Below are 18092 nucleotides of genomic sequence, written 5' to 3'. Positions count from 1 at the left end.
TAGCAGAAAAAAAAAAAAGATGGTAATGCCTTTAAGTGTCTGGTGAGACCCCAATTAGGGTACTTTCTACAATTCTGGAGGCTGAACCTTCAAAAAGGCATACAGGATAAAGTCAGTCTACAAGGCAGCTACTAAAATCAAAGGGATATTTCACTAACCTGCAGCAGCATTTTTAGCTCATGGTAGAAAACGCTGAGACACCCACAGGAATATAATGAGCATCTCAGTGCTTACAGCCAGCTAAAAATGCTACCGCGGCTTAGTAAAAAGACCCCCCCCCCCCCCAACGTGTTATAGGAACAGACAAAATGTCTACTTTGGAAGACATTTGAGAAGCTAAATGAGAAACATTTAAATGTGTGAATTTATGCCAGAGGTAAGTGTTTCAATTGAAAGGAAGCAGTAGAATGAGGGGGGCATAGGATGAAGGTGAAAGGAGAGAGACTCAGAAGTAATCTATGGAAATATAACTTATTGAAAGAGTGGTGGATCAGCCTCCTGGTGGAAGTGGTAGAGAGACTGACTTCAAGAAAGCATGGGACAAGCACGTATTTATTGCATTTGTATCCCACATTTTCCCACCTATTTGCAGGCTCAATGTAGGATCTGCAAGGGAGAGGGATGGGATAGATGGCAGACAGGATTGGCCAAACGGCCTTTATCTGCTTTCATTATCTATGTGACTATCTTCAAGTCACACAACACACACTGGCAGCCTTCTCCCCCTCCACCCACCTATAAAGGCCCTTTATGAGCCCAAAGGTGTTTATGGAGTCAGTCAGGGGGAAGAACTCACTCACTTCACCACTGCTTCCATTTCACAGGATTGTACAGACATGGCACATACACAAATGAGATGTAGAAGTGAGAAGACCTTGTGCACAGCCGTGTGAAAACCCAGATACCACCCTCAACAGTGTACCCAAGTCTCCACACAGTCCCAATTCCTAAATATATGGTTGTGTAGGTCTAAGGACACACTTCCTGAAAAGAAGCTGCTGTTCCCCCAGCTCAGAAACTGACCCCTGAAGCCCCCCTGTCAGCAAGTGACCTGTTAACATGTCCCCTCCTCATACAAGTTTCATGGCACGGATGGGCCATATGGTCTATATCTGCCTTCATTTTTCTGTGTTTCTATGTATCCCTGTGGCATCTGCTCACCTGAGGTTTCCATAGAGTGAATTTTCATCTTTAACGACTCGCACGTCGTCTCCAAAGTCTGCAGTCTCTCCATGTGCATCCTACAAAGCATCTCTCGGTCAGCTGAGAACAAAGACAAATTATTGCAGAATCTTTCAAAAGACAAAGCAAACATGGACCTGGTCCTTAGCAAGTGCTCTGCAGGATTATCAATATCCTTTTTCCAGACAGGGGTAGGTGGTGGTGAAATGTTTAGAGCAGGGGTTTCTCAACCCAGTCCTCAGAACACCCCACTGAATATGCATGAGTTAGGACTTGTCGAGAGCCCCCTAGTTTAGAGAAAGCATATAAGCAGTATCTGTGGTCAGAACGAAAGAATGGGCTCTTGCCCCATCCACAATACCTTATTTATTAAACAAACACCCCAACCTAATACCACTTTCCCCTTCTGCAAGTTAAAGTTCTGTACCAGTGTAAAATTAAGCACTTACCTATTAATTTCCTTTCCTTTAGTCTTACTAGATCACCAGATGTGTCTCCTCCTGAACAAAAGCTCAGAGAAAACTTCAGTGCTGTCTTCTGCTCACCAGAGTATCTACACCAAAGCTAAGAACCCAGGATAAAAACATCATCAAAACCTTTGAGGTTTTCTGCTATTTGTCATGTGAATTATGTTTTTTCGAACCTAAGCAGCTGTTGGAATTTCTTGTGGCTCAGGAAGGTGGTTGAACATGTTTAGTAGTAACACCCTAGGTAAGGGCATATATATTGGCTGCTGGTATAGCTTTTCCTTCTGCTCCCCTGTACGTTTATTTTCTTCCTACATAGTTTGGTTTCCGTCTACTTTACTTTTTCTTTTGGTCCTCTTCTGTGGGCTGAAAGAACGTACTTATTCCCGAATAAGTTTTCTCTTTATTAGTTGTATATCCGATTTCAGGTGTACGCTCGAAAGTATTCAAAATTAAATTAAAAAAAAAAAAAGCCAACAAAACCAAACCTAATAGACTGGAAACCTCTCACCTAGGTCAGTAACACAGAGATAAGAATACCCAAAACCAAGGACAAAACTAGCCTCAACTTCAGAATGAGCAGCAGGTGAATGCACCATTCATTTCCTAAACTTGTCAGCCTGAACTGTCGGGTTCTGGTCTAGTCTGGCAGGACTAACAGGAAAGGAAACAAACCGATAAGTTTAAAATGTCACCAGTATCAGACCAGGCATGTCATACACAAGCTCCACCTAGACCACGTGTCTCATAAGGGGGGGGGGGGGGGGGGAAGAGGAAGGTCATGATATTTCTCAGGACTCCCATACCCACAGGAGTCTTCTGACCTGAACACCCAAATGTAAACGTATTAATATGATGGCAGCAACCACTCTGGTTCTTCCATTATCTTCTGGAAAGAGATTCAGACTCTGCCTACAAAGACTCCTGCACCCTCAAAGGACCTACCAGCCCTCTCACATCTTAAAATCTTGCTAGCAAGTCTAAAGCATCTCCTTGATGCCTCCAGAAATCAATGCATTAGCAGCCATGGTGTCATTTTTGGGATCCACTAATAGACAAAAGGAGCCTATTTAAACTACAAGGGAGACCTACAGACTTGAGTAATGGCAGTCTCTGCCCTGGCCTAAGTGAGGAACAACAGGATACTAATCAACAAAAAGTAAGCTCACAAACAGTCCCCTATAATACACAAAAACAGGGGTCAGAGCCTTCAGGACTAAGCTCAGGGTCCAAGAAAAGACCACCCAAAGTAGGTGTCTTCTGAGGAAAAAACTGTTTCAGGAATTGAGATGGACCTTTTCTGAACATGTTCCTTAAAACAAGCCAGTCTCATCTCTGGATACAACAGGAAATCTAGGATCAAGATGGCGTCAGGTGCAAAAGTGTGATCGCTTTGTTCCTCACTACCTCTGAATGCTCCAAATGCCACTGCTTCTATCTTCAGTTCGCCAAAAGAAGCACCTAAGGGCTGACCTCTGGCTCGGCTCAAGTGATGCCAAAGTGTTTGATGCAGACTAATTTGGAGGGAGCGGTATTGCGGCTCACTGGAGCTACAGAGTCAGCTTCAGGAGGTCCGTTGAGAGATTTGGTGGACCTTAGCATTGATCAGGCGTCCCTTAGCCCGGAGCACAGTCCAATAACCAGCAACCTAGAAGCATAACAGCAGAAGTGTTGGAGAGTTTCCTGTTCCAAAGTGGTTGGTGGAGGCTGACCAGGAAAGTTTGGAGCCTGGAAAAACCATGAAAAGATCGGAGCTGCTGGCTGCAGGAGGATAGCAGATAGCTTCTGGAGGTAAATTGCTGGAAGAATTTGAAAAACTGGCTGTAGTTACATTGGACATCTTATGGCAGACTGTTAAGGCCACAAGACACTAATCTTAAACAAGCTCCGACAGTTTAAAAAGGATTCTGGACTGATTTTGTCCAAAAGTTGAAAATCACGGAGCGTTATTATATTACAGGGAGAGCAAATGGAGAAACAGGATGAGCAACTAGTAGAAATGAGAAGCTTGGAAATGCCTTTACTGGCGGAGAGATCTTTGGTTGCTCGGAAACTGGAACTCATGGAAAATCAATTAAGAAAGAATAATTTGACACTTTTAAACTCCCAGATCTCCAGTTGTTTCCCCTATGGAGATGGTGCGCAAATGCTTTCGGGAGGTTTTGCAGATACCTGCTGAGACTTTGCCACCTCCTGTATATTTGACATTAGGGGTGAAGCCTCAAAGTACTACTCCAGTTTGAGGTAAGAGAGATGAGCCAAATGATTTGGAAACAGCTTTTTTGGAAAGTTCATTGGAAATTTTAACAGCTAGGACAACTCTCCTAGTGACTTTCACTTTGGAACATGATAGAGATTGTCTTTAAATTGTATTTCCACCATCTTAATGATCAATTTTTAGGTTCTATTATATTAAGTGCTCTTTTTTTTTTCTTTTATCTCCCATTCGCTGGCCCCATTTGCCCGCTTGAGTGCCCGGGCCTGCAATCACTCGATACAAGCAAGGCCCGGCACCAGCACATTCAGCTGGAGAACAATCCTGAAAAAGTAAAAAAAAAAAAAAAACATTTTCCCCTTCAAATTCCAGTGCGTCCTGCTGCTTTCTGTAAAGCTGTAATAGTTCGGATTTGTCGGCATAATTTAGAAAGTTATCCATCACTACTCTCGGCCTTGTGGCACCATCCTTCCCACGTAATGAGCCTACTCCAGATAAAAGTGTTCTTTATTTGACAGTGTCAGAAATTATGCAATGAATCAAGTCCCCAGGTGGCGAGAAAGCATGAGATCCGAGACACTCGCTGGCAGACCCATGATCCTATTTCGTCTCGAGCGATTTCAGAGGTCTTCAAGTTTAACGGCTTGGTCAAGAAGTTGGGCCAGGAGCTGTTGTCTGGGGCGTTGCTGACGTCCAGGTGTCAATCCGACACCCGCTGTTCTAACTTGCCAGTACGTTTGGAGAAATCTGCAAGCAGCAGCTCAAATTGTTGAAGTTCTCCTGACAACCAGGTCAGCTGTGGTTGGAGGGCCCTGAAGACCACAGCGGTAAGCTGTTTGAGCTTTATTATCCTTTTCCACCAGTTGAGAAGACATAGTGCCATCTGGTTTAGTTAAGTACTTGACTTGTCCATAAATTGGGAGCTGATCGCCCACCAATTAATGCAGAGAAGTTGAAATAAATACTTTCAATAGCAAGGTTTAAGGCAGGAGGCCTCCAGAGCACAGCAGCAGTAGGATTACTCTGCTCAAAGCATCATGTGGTCTCCTTTATTCAAACTATTTTGTCTGGCACTTAAGTCAGGCTTACCGGTCTGTAATTTCCCAAATCATCCCTGGAACCCTTTTATATAAATAAAATAAAAATCAGCATTACTTTGGCCATCCTCCAGGTACTACAGATGATTTTAATGACAGGTTACACATCACTAACAGCAGATCAGCAATTTCATGTTTGAGTTCTTTCAGAATCCTAGGGTGCATGCCATCCGGTTCAGGTGATTTACTACTCTCAATTTGTTGGCTCAGTATGTCTTCCACATTCAGCAAGACTTTTCAGTTCCTCTGCATCATCATCCTTGAAAACCATTTCTGGTACAGGCAGATCTCTTACATCTTCTTCCGTAAAGACTGAAGCAAAGAATTCATTCAGTCTCTTCACTATGGCCTTGTCCTCTCCGAGTGCCCCTTTTGCTGCCGGTTCCTAGAGAAGTCTAGTTAGCCAAATCAATACCCCTGTAATTCACGTTCAAACTGGTTGGTTCCTGATGAAGCCCAGAAGTGGGTGAAACGGTTTGGGCCCCGTTGAACGAATATCAGCAGTTGGAATGAGGGGTTACCAAGTCAGCTAAGAAAAAGCTACGTTAATTAATGCTAAGCTGTTACTTGGAATCATTATGTATTCAGCAATGTTATTGAGATTTATTGTTGAAATATGAACGTGGGAAAGTTTTACCCTATGAAAGAGATCAGACGACACTCAAAAATCTTATATAGATACCAGAGTTCTGTAGTCAGACCTTGGTGACAGCCTTGGTTTCTGAAGGTAATTCCCACGTTCTTGTTATTGTTGTATGTCCACTTGATACAACCCTTTGGGATTGGCTATTTTTCAGCTCTTTATTGTATTAGATTACGTATTTCAGATTAACAGCCTATACTGTTACCTGTACACAGAGACAAAAAATAAATCCCAGATGCCAGATTACAATTTTTAAGCGACATGGTGACTTGGCATCTGGGGTTTGTCAAGCCCGAACTTATACACTAAAGTTGACAATGCAAGGATCATCACTATAAACTCAGTGAGAGGCACCCATAAATGTGCATCTGGGAAGCTGGTGAGGTGGAAGAGGAGGGGAAGGGGTTGTGTTTCATAGTTAATGGTTGGGATTTTTGCAACTACTTTGCCTACTTTTATTTATAACAGCTTCAATAAAGTGTAAATAAAAATGTACCCAGGAGAAAAAGATGGAGATTTATGTTCTACAACTGGAAGAAGGCAGTAGAAATACTTACCGAGCTTCTTTTTAACTGTTTCCAGCTGGTGTAGCAGCTCTGTCTTGGCACTTTCCTTCTGAAGACACTCCTTGCAGGGCTGAAATCAGAGGCAAAAGGCAATAAAAATCTGTATTACAGAATACTAGGCATCTCCCTTCTCACACTCCAGAAACCCCAACCATTGCACAGTTGTAATGAGCTTTCTCCCTCCCAAAGATGTCTACCTGGCTCAGGGTTCCTCCCCTCCAACAGCATTACAACCAGCATGCAGGCCTTCTCCATCCTCAAGAAGAATCAGCAGAGAAGACTGAATGCATGGCAGCCACGGAGCAAAGCTGCTTACCAGTAACTGGTGTTTTTGTGGAGAATAGATTAAATCTGTCATTGGATGATGTTGCCCACATACATGACCGACAGAACACACCTGGCTGCAGTCACAAAATATCAGCAAGTCTATTTGTAAAGAATCATGACGAGATCCCCCATGCATATTACAGCTTAAGACAAAGTTAAAAAGTCTAAGGGGAGGTGAGAGAGTATCAGCAATTAACTTCTCCTACAGTCCAAAAACACCACCAGTCACTGCTCAGCATGAAAACAAAGTTACTTACATCAGTGGTACGGGAACTCAAGTAACTGCTGTTGAAGTCCCCTCCCCATTCTTTCCTTATGTCCAATCACAAAAATGTAGCTGAACAAGACCGTAGTCAATTTTTAAACAGATGATTAGTACTTTCATGAGAGGTAAACATATGCAGCTTTAAATCACTTCAGCAGAGGACGTGCAGGGGTGAGCTGTAGACAGCTTTTTCTAAAGCCCTTGGCTTTGTATGCAAAGAGGAAAAGCTTTTATTTATGTTTAATCAAGACTATGTAAAGTTGTTTCACTCTGTGAATGAAGTCTTAAGAAAGATGGAAGAACAGATTGAAATGGAACAGGCTTTTTGGAAGAAATCTGATCATTTTTCTAACTGTATAGTTTTGCATGCAGTTTGTGTCCAATGGGTACATTGCTAGTGAAGTATGCTGACTTTTGTGGCAAACCTGTTTAAAAGGGTGATATGTCTGAGATTACAGGTATCCGTTGGCTTAACAGGAGGCTGCTGCAACCGAAGGAGGAGCAAATTCAGATCCCAGAACAGCGGAGGTGGTGTTATGAAAGGTTGTCTAAACCTAAAAACACTTCCATAAGAGCGTTTAGAGGACAAGATTAAACCCTTTCTCCTCCCTCCTTGTTGTGGTAAATAAATCAGGCTGAGACGCAGTTTGTTTTCACACCATATACAGAGAAAGAACACATAGAACATAAGCATTGCCATAATGAAACCAACCAAAGGTCCGTCAAGCCTAGTACCCTGTTTCCAACAGTGGCCAATCAAGTGGAGTAGTCACAGGGGGCCTTGTGGGCCCTCGCTTAGGGTTCAGGCCCCCTCCAAACCTGCAGCACCCCAACAAATGGCTGGGGGTGATGCTGAAGCCTCACCAAAGAGTTGGTATCCGATCCGCTTCCATCCTCCTTGTGCTGCTGATGTAATATGGAAGTCGGCGGTGTGCCTGCAGTGGCCAATGCCAGGACTGCTCCTCACGCATGCTAAGGAAATCACTTGTTTACTCTTTCCAAAAATACACCTGTTCTTTCAACTCTACTCAGTATTTTATAGACCTTTATCATTATCTCCCCTGAGACTCTTTAGCTTTTCCTCATAGGAAAGTTGTCCCATTCACTATCATTTTATTGCCCTTCTCTATACCTTTTCTAATTCCACTATAATGGTAGCAGTTGAGTTCAGGAAGCAGAGTAGCATACAAAAGCCAATAAATCTCTTCCACTTGAAGAGGCTCTAGTGGACTGTTCTTGACGCCAAGAGCATCTCAGACACTGCATCAGAATAGCCCTGTTGGCACTAGAGAAGAGATGCACAAATGAAGCAACTGTCTCAATCTTGTGAGGTCAGGGTTGAAGGTGGTGCTAGATCCCTTATAGATTGTTGGGCAAGAGGAAGCATACCTGGCTGGGCCAAGCAGGTGCTACTGGGATCATAGTTCCTGAGTTTCCTTCAACCTTACCAAAGATTTTTCTTATCAGACTAATTGGCAGATTGCCATCAAGGCCTTCTGCTCTCCATGTATTGAACCGAGTAGACATCCAGTGCTCAACTGTGCAGAAAATTCCTTCCAGAAAAGAACTTCTGAACCTTGTGTTTTGGGTGGATGGCAAATAAGTCTATCTGGGATTCTCCAATGGGGGGATGGGATGGGGAACAGGCTAGTTTTGATTTATGATTGCAACGACTGTAGAATCATTGTTTGATTGATTGTATTTTGCCTTGTTGTTTTATTATTGCCTGTAGTCTGATTTTGGGTTAACATATTTTATTATCTATGTTTATTTTATTTACTAAATTTATATTCCGCCTTTATCCAAGGCGGGTAACAATGGTCACATACATAGCAAACAATAGACTTGGATTGGTAGCAGTTGTAATCATATGACGAAGTAAATTGGTTAGAATTGCAACAAAGAGATTAAAAAAAAAAAAAGAAGAGAGGAAAATATTTTGAAGAGTTGTACAGTTAAGTCCTCATGTGGCTGAAAAAGACTTTACAAACAGATGCATTTTAAGCAACCGCTTGAATTGTCGAGTATCTTCACATGATCTCAGGTATCTAGGTAGAGCATTCCACAAGGATGAGGCAGTGATAGACAAGGCCCGGTATTTTTGTCTCTACATAGTTATATGACTTCGTGGGAGGTAAAACAGAGCTGATGTGATGTCTCGGATCTCAGTGCTCGATTCGGTTTATATGATTGCAGGGTATTGCAAAAATAGGCTGGGGCTGTCCCAAATATATGATGATGTGTCAATACGAGAGTCTTGAATTGAACACTGTATGTTTAGACTTGGATATTTCAGTGATCAACCACGCAGCTGCGTTTTGGATGACCTGTAGAGCTTGGATTTGGGATGATGGTATGTCCAGAAATACGGAGTTACAGTAATTGATTTTTGTCAGTACCAAGCTCTGTACAAATTGTCTGTAAATCATATGGTGTGACCATAACTTTTATCTTGCTCAACACACAAAGTTGAAAGAAAGCAGTTTTAAATCACATGGTCTATGTGTTCATGAATTGTTAAATTGGTGTCTAGGAAAACTCCTAGACTGTAGACAAAAGGGCTTCATGACCACTTTTTCACCCTGATATTCAAAACTTTTTGGTAGAGATGAGTGGGTCCTACCTACATTGTACTCCGCTTTGGACAAAAAAAAAAAAAAAAAAGGACTAAAAATTAAAATAAATTAAATTAAAATAATTCTAAAAAAATGCAGTCATGTATTTGGGCTGCAAACACCCGAAGGAAAGGTACAGTTTATGATGTGAATAACTCTTGCAAATGAAAGAGGACCAGGACTTCGGTGTGATCATATGTGATGAACTTAAGGTGGCCCAACAGGTAGAAAAGGCGACAGCAAAAGCCAGAAGAAGCTAAGTGTACATAGGGAGAAGAATGGCCAGAAGGAGAAAGGAAGGGATGAAGCCCCAAGACTTGGTGGGACCTCAGTTAGAATATTGTGTACAATTCTGGATACCGCAACTTCAAAAAGATATAAACAGCATGGAGTTGGTCCAAGGGGCAGCTACTAAAATGGTCTTCATCATAAAAGCATATAGGGACAAAGATCTCAATATGAAAAAAAGGTGAGAGAGACATTTAAATACCTACATGGCATAAATGTACAGAAGAGTCTCTTTCAATCAAAAGGAACCTTTGGAAGGAGGGGACCTAGGATGAAGTTGACAAGGGATAGGCTCAGAAGTAGCCTGAGGAAATACTTCATGGTAAGGGTGGTGAATTCATGGAACGCCCTCCCGGTGGAGATGAAAACAGTATCTGAACTCAAGACAGCTTGGACCAAGTACATAGGATGTCTAAGGAAGTGAAAGGGAGAGTAGAGGGCATGGATGGGCGGACTGGATAGGTGATAAGAGTCTTTATCTACCTTCATCTTTCTATGAGAATAGCCTAGAGGCACAAGGCAGTGACCTCAAAGGAAGTGTTTAGTGAAGCCTCATGAGGTCCTGCATATCCTTAAGAGCTGAGTTGCCTGGACAGAACAAGAGTCTTCTTTCTAACTGCTGTGACTAGAAGGTTCATAGTAAAGAGCTCAAGTCCTCAGGAAGGAGCGGATAAAGCCCTGATGTGGTCCGTTGGCTCTAGGACCAGTGTCAACATTCCATTGGGCAGAGACTAAATCTTGCAGAGCTTCATAGATATGAAAGGCTTTTGGAGGCTGAGTTGCAGACATCATGGGGTCTGAAGCCATCAAAGATGTTATAAATCTCTAAGGCTCTACTAATTAAGACAGGGAGCTCGTCTTTAAGACATTGGCAGCTTCCCTTCTAAGGAGAAATCTGACAAAAGGGACTGAGAAACAACCCAGGGTATAGCTATTTAAACAACTTAGTGTCCCAGTCAGGAGGAGACTAACCTTTTTCTAGAAGAAAAATTCTCCTAAACCATATGTTCAGCAAGAAGAAGATCATAAGAGGACTGAGAATGCTTTAGCAAATATTTGCTGTAAAAGTAATCCAAATTCTGGAGAAAGGGGGAGAGGGTGACTTGGACTCAGTAAGCACTGAGATGTCTGAGGAAGTGGTCCAGTGGACAAGAGACCGTGGTCCAGTAGGCAGGAGAGGCAGGTGAAAATCTAACGTGGCTGGTGCTCCTGAGCTGCCTGAGACCAGAGCTTCATTGGAACCAGAATTCCCAGTGCTTGATCAAAACAACTTTCCTGCTGGCAATAAGGTGAGAAAGAACGTGCTAAACAGTGGCTCAACACAGATATCCTTCCCTCACAGTGGGGGCAGCACTTCCCCACTTCAGCCAACACTGCTATAAGGCTGAGCTAACTGCTGCTTAACCACTGACAAGGTACCCACCAGCACTGGCAGTTACCAACGCTTCTCCAAAAAATACGATGTTCCTCAGGGCAAACACTGCACACAGGTCTGTGAAGCAACTGCTTTACTTTTGTGTGTCTTTTTTTTTTAAGAGGAAGGAGACCAAGCTAATGAAGTTTGGGGGGGGGGGGGGGGGGGGGGGAGAGAGAGAGAGAAGATACCTAGTACCACTAGCTGTACCTCCTAAGAGCATGTTACCAGGGCTGCTGAACCAGGAGCAGGCACCTTCAGATCGTACAGAGGCTGCCAAGAGAGCCACCTTCCACTTGCTAGAGACAGAGAATACTGAATTGGGATAGGAGCTCATGGTCCCTTATGAAAAGATCTCAATTCTGTGTTCTCTATCTCCACCTGCTGGTAAATAAGTGTAACCTATTCATCTGGACTGATCTGTTGGTGATGGTAAGAATTCCTCATTTTTCATATTCATATCTTGCTTTGGTTTTGTGCTTAGCCTAAAAATAATGGCAGGTCTGTGCATTACCTTAACCAAACATCAGGCGACACCTCTAGGATGCCTCTCTTGCTGTTAGTTTCTAACTCCCCACCCTTCAATTTCATAACGTAAGTTTCTGCTTTGGCTCTCTATTGCAACTTCCTTAGACTTTCCTTTTTTTTTTTGCTCCCTCACACCCCTCTAACCAAGTCATTGCATCAGCCAAGGACAGAGATCACAGTTGTTCTGTTGCTCATACATGCACCCTATATCAGTGCAGTAGTTATAGCTATTAAATGAGCTATCAACTCCTTTGCTCCTCAGGATTCAGATCATGGTCCAAACCTCTTCCTTGGTTCCCATTACCTGGTGACCAGCAGAGACCTGTGACTTGCCCTTGCCTTCTTTTGATGTAGCCAGTATTGGCTGGGACCGAGCCATATCACCCTCGATATCTGCAGCAAGCATAAATACTTATGTCAGATATCAACAGAAGTGCATGTGAGGAGAGAAAAACAAAATAGGATCCAAATATTACGTTTCCCCTCTTCAGGCATAACTATTCCTACCCATCCTTGGCTCCTCAGCATCTCTGACAAAGGAAAAACCCCTTTACCATAGGGATGGGAGGTCCTTGTTCTCAATGTGTATAGAGCTCCACCAGTAGGCATTGCAAGAATATCAAATTTATTTATTTGTGGCATTTATACCCCGCTCTTTCCCGCTCGATAGCAGGTTCAGTGCGGCTTACAAAGTATCATGGAAATAATGTATCAGAGAGATGACATAAGTACATAGAGTGGGTTCAGTGTGGCTTACAAAGTATCACAGAGATGATACCAAGTATGGAACAAAGTGTCGCAAAGATGACAATTACATAGAGTGGAACAATAATAAGAGATGTGGGGAAGGGATTGGGGTATGGGTAATACTAATGGTGTGAAATTATATTTGAGAATTAGGACGGATCTTTTGGGTAGGCTTGTTTGAAGAGGTAAGTCTTCTCCAGTTAACTGAATTTTCCAGCTGTGCAGAAAGACTCAAACCTGTAGCTTTATGTTCTACTCTTTTCCAGCTCAGTGGGTGTAAACCTCTTCACTAGCCAGTCAGATGTTCAGAATAAATTCTATAGATTTGCATGCAACTCTTTCCTGAATATTTATTGTTGTAATCCTGAAAACCTGAACAATTTGGTGTACCTCCAGGAAATGCTGGAGAAGCAGTGCTGTAAGTTTTTTTATGCCATGCTGTTCCACCTGTCCTGCAGCAGCTCACAATGTTTTAGTAACGAGTGGGGTGATTCTCAAGGCTATTGTTTGCAATAGCTCTATAGCTGATGTTCTACTATGCTCATCCTCAGGCCGAGAGAGACCAGGAGCCCAGGGTTCTCATGTGAAGTGTTTACTGGACTAAAAGCAGATGTTTATCAACCTCCCCTTCCCCCCACCCCGAGGTGCCAGTTTTCCTTTAGCAGCTTATAAAACCAGTGGTTCATTTGAATCCTCAGGACATACCCAGTCAGGTTTTCAGGCTACACAAAACGAATATGCACTGCGTCTGTCCCATAAAGGTGGTGGAAATGAAAACGGTAACGGAATTCAAACATGCGTGGGATAAGCATAAAGGAATCCTGTGCAGAAGGAATGGATCCTCAGGAGCTTGATCGGGAGGCGGGGCTGGTAGTTGGGAGGCGGGGATAGTGCTGGGCAGACTTATACGGTCTGTGCCAGATCCGGTGGTGGGAGGCGGGACTGGTGGTTGGGAGGCGGGGATAGTGCTGGGTAGACTTATACGGTCTGTGCCAGAGCCGGTGGTGGGAGGCGGGGTTGGTAGTTGGGAGGCGGGGATAGTGCTGGGCAGACTTATACGGTCTGTGCCAGAGCCGGTGGTGGGAGGCGGGGTTGGTAGGTGAGAGGCGGGGTTGGTAGTTGGGAGGCGGGGATAGTGCTGGGCAGACTTATACGGTCTGTGCCCTGAAGAGCACAGGTACAAATCAAGGTAGAGTATACACAAAAAGTAGCACATGTGAGTTGTCTTGTTGGGCAGACTGGATGGACCGTGCAGGTCTTTTTCTGCCGTCATCTACTATGTTACTATCTCTCATGCATATTCCTTGTTGATATCCTTAAAAGCAGATTGGATGGGTGTTCCCAGAATCCCTGCTCTAAACATATATGGCTTCCAACTTTCTATTTCTGCCCCCTCCCCACCTTCCCGATTACAACCAACCTCTGCCATATTCTTTCATTCTACCGCATCAGCAGCTCCTCAACTATCAGAGACCTCACAACGGCTGAAAGCCTTCTTGGTTACCATTGTCACAGACACAGTTGCCATTCCCAGTAGACAGCGACCCTGAGTGATTAAGCTGCTTTACCTGTAACCAAAGGCAGAGTGAGGCTTTCCCGTGTCTCTGTGATTTGCTCCTTGTGGGTCTCAGCAGCAAGTGGTCCTGGAGTTTGCTCAGAGTCATGTGTTTTTTTGGCAGCATGGGGCCTGAAGGTTTGATCTCGGATGGATGTCACATTTCTGCCTAGAACGGAAAGACACTGGATAGAGTGAGCTGTAGATATGACTAGCATGCCATCAGCATCGCCTAACACTTGGTCCCTGTTTCACTCTGCTGTAGCTATGAGCCCTGTATACCTTCTCTCAGGATCTCAGACTACTACTACTTAACATTTCTAGAGCGCTACTAGGGTTACGCAGCGCTGTACAAATTAACAAAGAAGGACGGTCCTTGCTCAAAGGACGAAATGTCAAGTTGGGGCAGTCTAGATTTCCTGAATAGATGTATAGTGGTTAGGTGCCAAAGGCGACATTGAAGAGGTGGGCTTTGAGCAAGGATTTGAAGATGGGCAGGGAAGGGGCCTGTGCCAGTCTAAGTCTGCAGCCTATGGACCTGCAGAAACATCTGTCTTGAAGTACTGCATTCATTACAATCAGTCATGGAGAGGAATGGAAGCCTCCTAATGAAGAAAGGAATCGATAAACTCCAGAGCCAGGACCTGAGTAACAATGGTTAGGAATCAGGAGACCTGCTGCAGGTTTTTCAAACCAGAGGTAAAGCACTGCCATACTGGGACAGTGGCCGATCCAGGTCACAAGATCCCAAAAGAGTACAATACATTTTATGCTGCTTATCCTACAAATATCAAACAAAATTCACAGAGTGTATAAATGCAAATACGATAGTCTTAAATAATTCTAGACTAAAGTGAAGGAGAGTCTCATACAAAGTACTTAGTAATATTATTTTCACTCAATAGGTGAATATATTACATATATTCATGTCAATCATTGACTCAACCTCCACCATCCCAATTGTGATAGCAAAAAACAACTTGCTCTGCTTTTATTATGTGTATATATGTGTATCCTACAAATAAGCAGTGGATTCCCCCCCCATCCCCCCCCCCAATATTCATTTTAATAGGGCTTATGGACTTTTAAGAAGCTATCCAAAACTATTTTTTTTAACCCTGCTAACTGCTTTTACCACATTCTCTGGCAACAAATTCCAGGCTAATTACACGTTGAGTGAAGAACTATTTTCTCTGATTTGTTTTCAAATTTATTAGTAGCTTCATTATGTGCCCTCTAATCCTGGTCTTCTTGAAAACAGTAAACAAGCAATTCACCTCCACCAGGTCCATTCCACTCATTTTATAGATATCATATATCCTCTCAGCCATTTTTTTTCCAAGCTGAAGAGCCCTAGCCACTTTAGCCTTTTCTCATAGGGAAATCATCCCACCCCCTTTATCATTTTCCTCACCCTTCTCTGCACCTTTTCTAATTCCACTATATCTTTTTTGAGATGCTATATTGTGTGCAATTCTAGTCACCGAGATACAAAGGCATTATAACATCCTCTTTTTTTGTTTTCCATTCCTTTCCTAATAATACCTAACATTCTATTTGCTTTTTTAGCCACCGACGCAAACTGAGCAAAGAGTTTCAACATATCATCAATGATGACACCTAGATCCCTTTCCTGGTCTGTGACTCCTAATGTGTAACCTTGCATTACATAGCTATAGTTCAGGTTCCTCTTTCTCATATGCATCACTTTGCACTTGCCCACACTAAAAACGTCATCTGCCATTTTTCACAATCCTCCCGCGATTTAAAACTCAATAACTTTTGAGTTGTCAGCAAATTTAAGTACCTCACTAGTTACTCCCACCTCTAGCTCATTTATAAATATGTTAAAAAGCAGCAGTCCCAGCACAGAGCCCTGGGGAACCCAACTACCCTTCTCCATTGAGAATGACCATTTAACCCTACTCTCTGTTTTCTATCTTTTAACCAGTTTTTAATCCACAATAGGACACTACCTCCTATCCCTTGACTCTCCAATTTCCTCTGGAGTCTTTCATGAGGTACTTTGTCAAACGCCTTCTGAAAATCCAGATACATAATATCAACCGGCTCCCCTTTATCCACGTTTGTTCACCCATTCAAAGAAATGTAGTAGATTGGTGAGGCAAGATTTCCCTTCACTAAATCCATGTTGACTGTCTCATTAATCCATGCTTTTGAATATGCTCTGTAATTTTGTTCTTTATAATAGTCTGTACCATTTTGCCTGGCACCGACGTCAGGCTTACCGGTCTATAGTTTCCTAGATTACCTATGGAACCTTTTCTAAAACAAATTGGCATTACACTGGCCACCCTCCATAAATTTAAATCATTTAAAAAGCCCACAGGAAGATACATGATAAAATAAAACCCAACACAATGCCCCCAAACCAATATCATGAAAACCAACAAAGGAACCACATCCTACTGACAACTAACAAAATGTGAACGACCAACAAAAGCTGTCAGGAACCAGCACCACCACTCAGCTGACTGAATAGTTGTTCCTTTAACACCAAACAACTCTAACTGCTAGATACGAGGAAGAAAATCATTCCAAATGCTAATCCTACAACTGAGAAAGCCAACTATAGAGTCAAAGTGAGTCTCGCTTTTGAAATAGGAAGCATCCATTAACATTTGCTCATCTTCCCTCTGCTAAATCCACACAGGTCTTGCCCATTAAACCACTCCACCAATAATGTTTTTCAAAATGGTCGAAGCTGTTTTGCCCAGTATTGAAGGCAGGCTCACTGAACCCTTTTAAAAAGCTGGCGTAACCTGTGATGAATGGTGGCATGTTATCCTTGCAACACTATCTGAGAATAGCTCGAGATCACACATTTGGGATTACACAACCTTCCCCTCACATCTGTATAGAGCCATGAAGGCTAGAAAATTACAACCGTTGAGATTTTAATTCCACTGTTGTCCCTGCTCTGCAGTACCATCACAGTTTTTGGATGCAAGGCATCTCACCCGTGGCTGCTGGCCGTCTCCCTAGGGAGCTCTTGATAGAGCTGATGGAGGAGCGTTTTGCACAGCAGACAGCAGCACTTGAGGCCTGAGAAGTAGCAGGCCTGGTCTCCTCAAGGCCTGATATTTTGCTACCTGGAAAGAAAAAATACCTCTTTAAAACAAGACTTGCCATCATTAGATACAATTGACTGCATTACATCTAACTCAAAATGAGTCGATTAGTGAATCTACTAACGACCCAGCTCTTGTGAATATATTTGTGGGTTTACCTTCCTCTCTTTCCTCACATGCTCCCTGAGAAGACAGCCCCAACCACACATCAACATCCCACCTACTCATAACCTTCCCAGTATTCTGTGCCCAGCCACAACCATTTCTTCCCATCACCCCCCATATAGTCCTTGTAAATATACTAAGCACCTAGTACCGATTCTGAAGCTCGGTGTGGGATAGTTAAGTATTCAGGGTGTCATGCATCATGCATGCCCAGCTCCAGTTCCAACCCTGCTGGCTGTCAGCGTCTTACACACCCACCTCAAGCATCCCTTGAACCCCAACCTCCCACCTGCACCCCCTTTTAATCCTTCTATGTTGCACCTGCTACTGACGTTAACACCGACACATTTTCTGTTTTCTTGTACCGTGGAGCTGACCCAAGGGACAACCGGCCTCCAAACGATAGTTGGCTGCTGACATGTCCGGGAAGCTTTGAGAACCGAGACGTCAACTGCTGGCACACAGGAGGAAAAAGCACATTTCAAGATTGGAAAGGTGTCAGTAAACAGTGTAGTCTATCTGTAAATAGGCTGAAGCTGAACCAAAAGAGATCAGCCTTTACCCAAGAATTAAATTGGTAAGGTACAAATTGCCCCAGTTCCAGGCTGGTCAGCGTCCTTTTGGGTATGGACAAACAGTAAGTTCAGTGGTTGAACCTCTCTCTTCTCTCGGGAACATATCTTTATTTACTCATATTTGGGTACAGTGGAACCGACTAATAATGAAAGCATTAAGCACAGCTTCCTTGGATTATTGTAATGTGCTTTATATAGACTTTCCTTCCTACCGACTTCAAAACACTGTTGCTCAGTTACTGCCCAACACAAAAGTGTTTCAGCCTATTCGGCCAGTCCTTCAAATTCAGACCTTACATTATGTCCTCGCTAGATAGCCAAGGTCTTCCAACGAATGCTTTTAGAGGTTAC

At 43.2% G+C, this 18092-nt stretch overlaps 1 protein-coding gene across 2 annotated transcripts in view; it reads right to left on the bottom strand.

Moving 5' to 3' along the window:
• The window catches only part of LOC115474895, a 33941-nt gene that overhangs the window by 3270 nt on the left and 12579 nt on the right, over positions 1–18092 (bottom strand). For both annotated transcript variants that reach the window (XM_030210588.1, XM_030210587.1), the window contains exons 3-8: positions 17488–17620; positions 16891–17022; positions 13923–14078; positions 11912–12000; positions 6162–6240; positions 1162–1263 (exon numbers count right to left, since the gene is read on the bottom strand). In XM_030210588.1, the coding sequence (XP_030066448.1) occupies positions 1162–1263; positions 6162–6240; positions 11912–12000; positions 13923–14078; positions 16891–17022; positions 17488–17620 (691 nt within the window). The remainder of the gene's footprint in view (positions 1–1161; positions 1264–6161; positions 6241–11911; positions 12001–13922; positions 14079–16890; positions 17023–17487; positions 17621–18092) is intronic.

Source organism: Microcaecilia unicolor, chromosome 7 (assembly GCF_901765095.1).
Source record: "Microcaecilia unicolor chromosome 7, aMicUni1.1, whole genome shotgun sequence".
In the NCBI taxonomy this organism is placed as follows: domain Eukaryota; kingdom Metazoa; phylum Chordata; class Amphibia; order Gymnophiona; family Siphonopidae; genus Microcaecilia; species Microcaecilia unicolor.
Note: the sequence above shows the minus strand (reverse complement) of the source record. Positions and strands in the feature narration are given on the sequence as shown.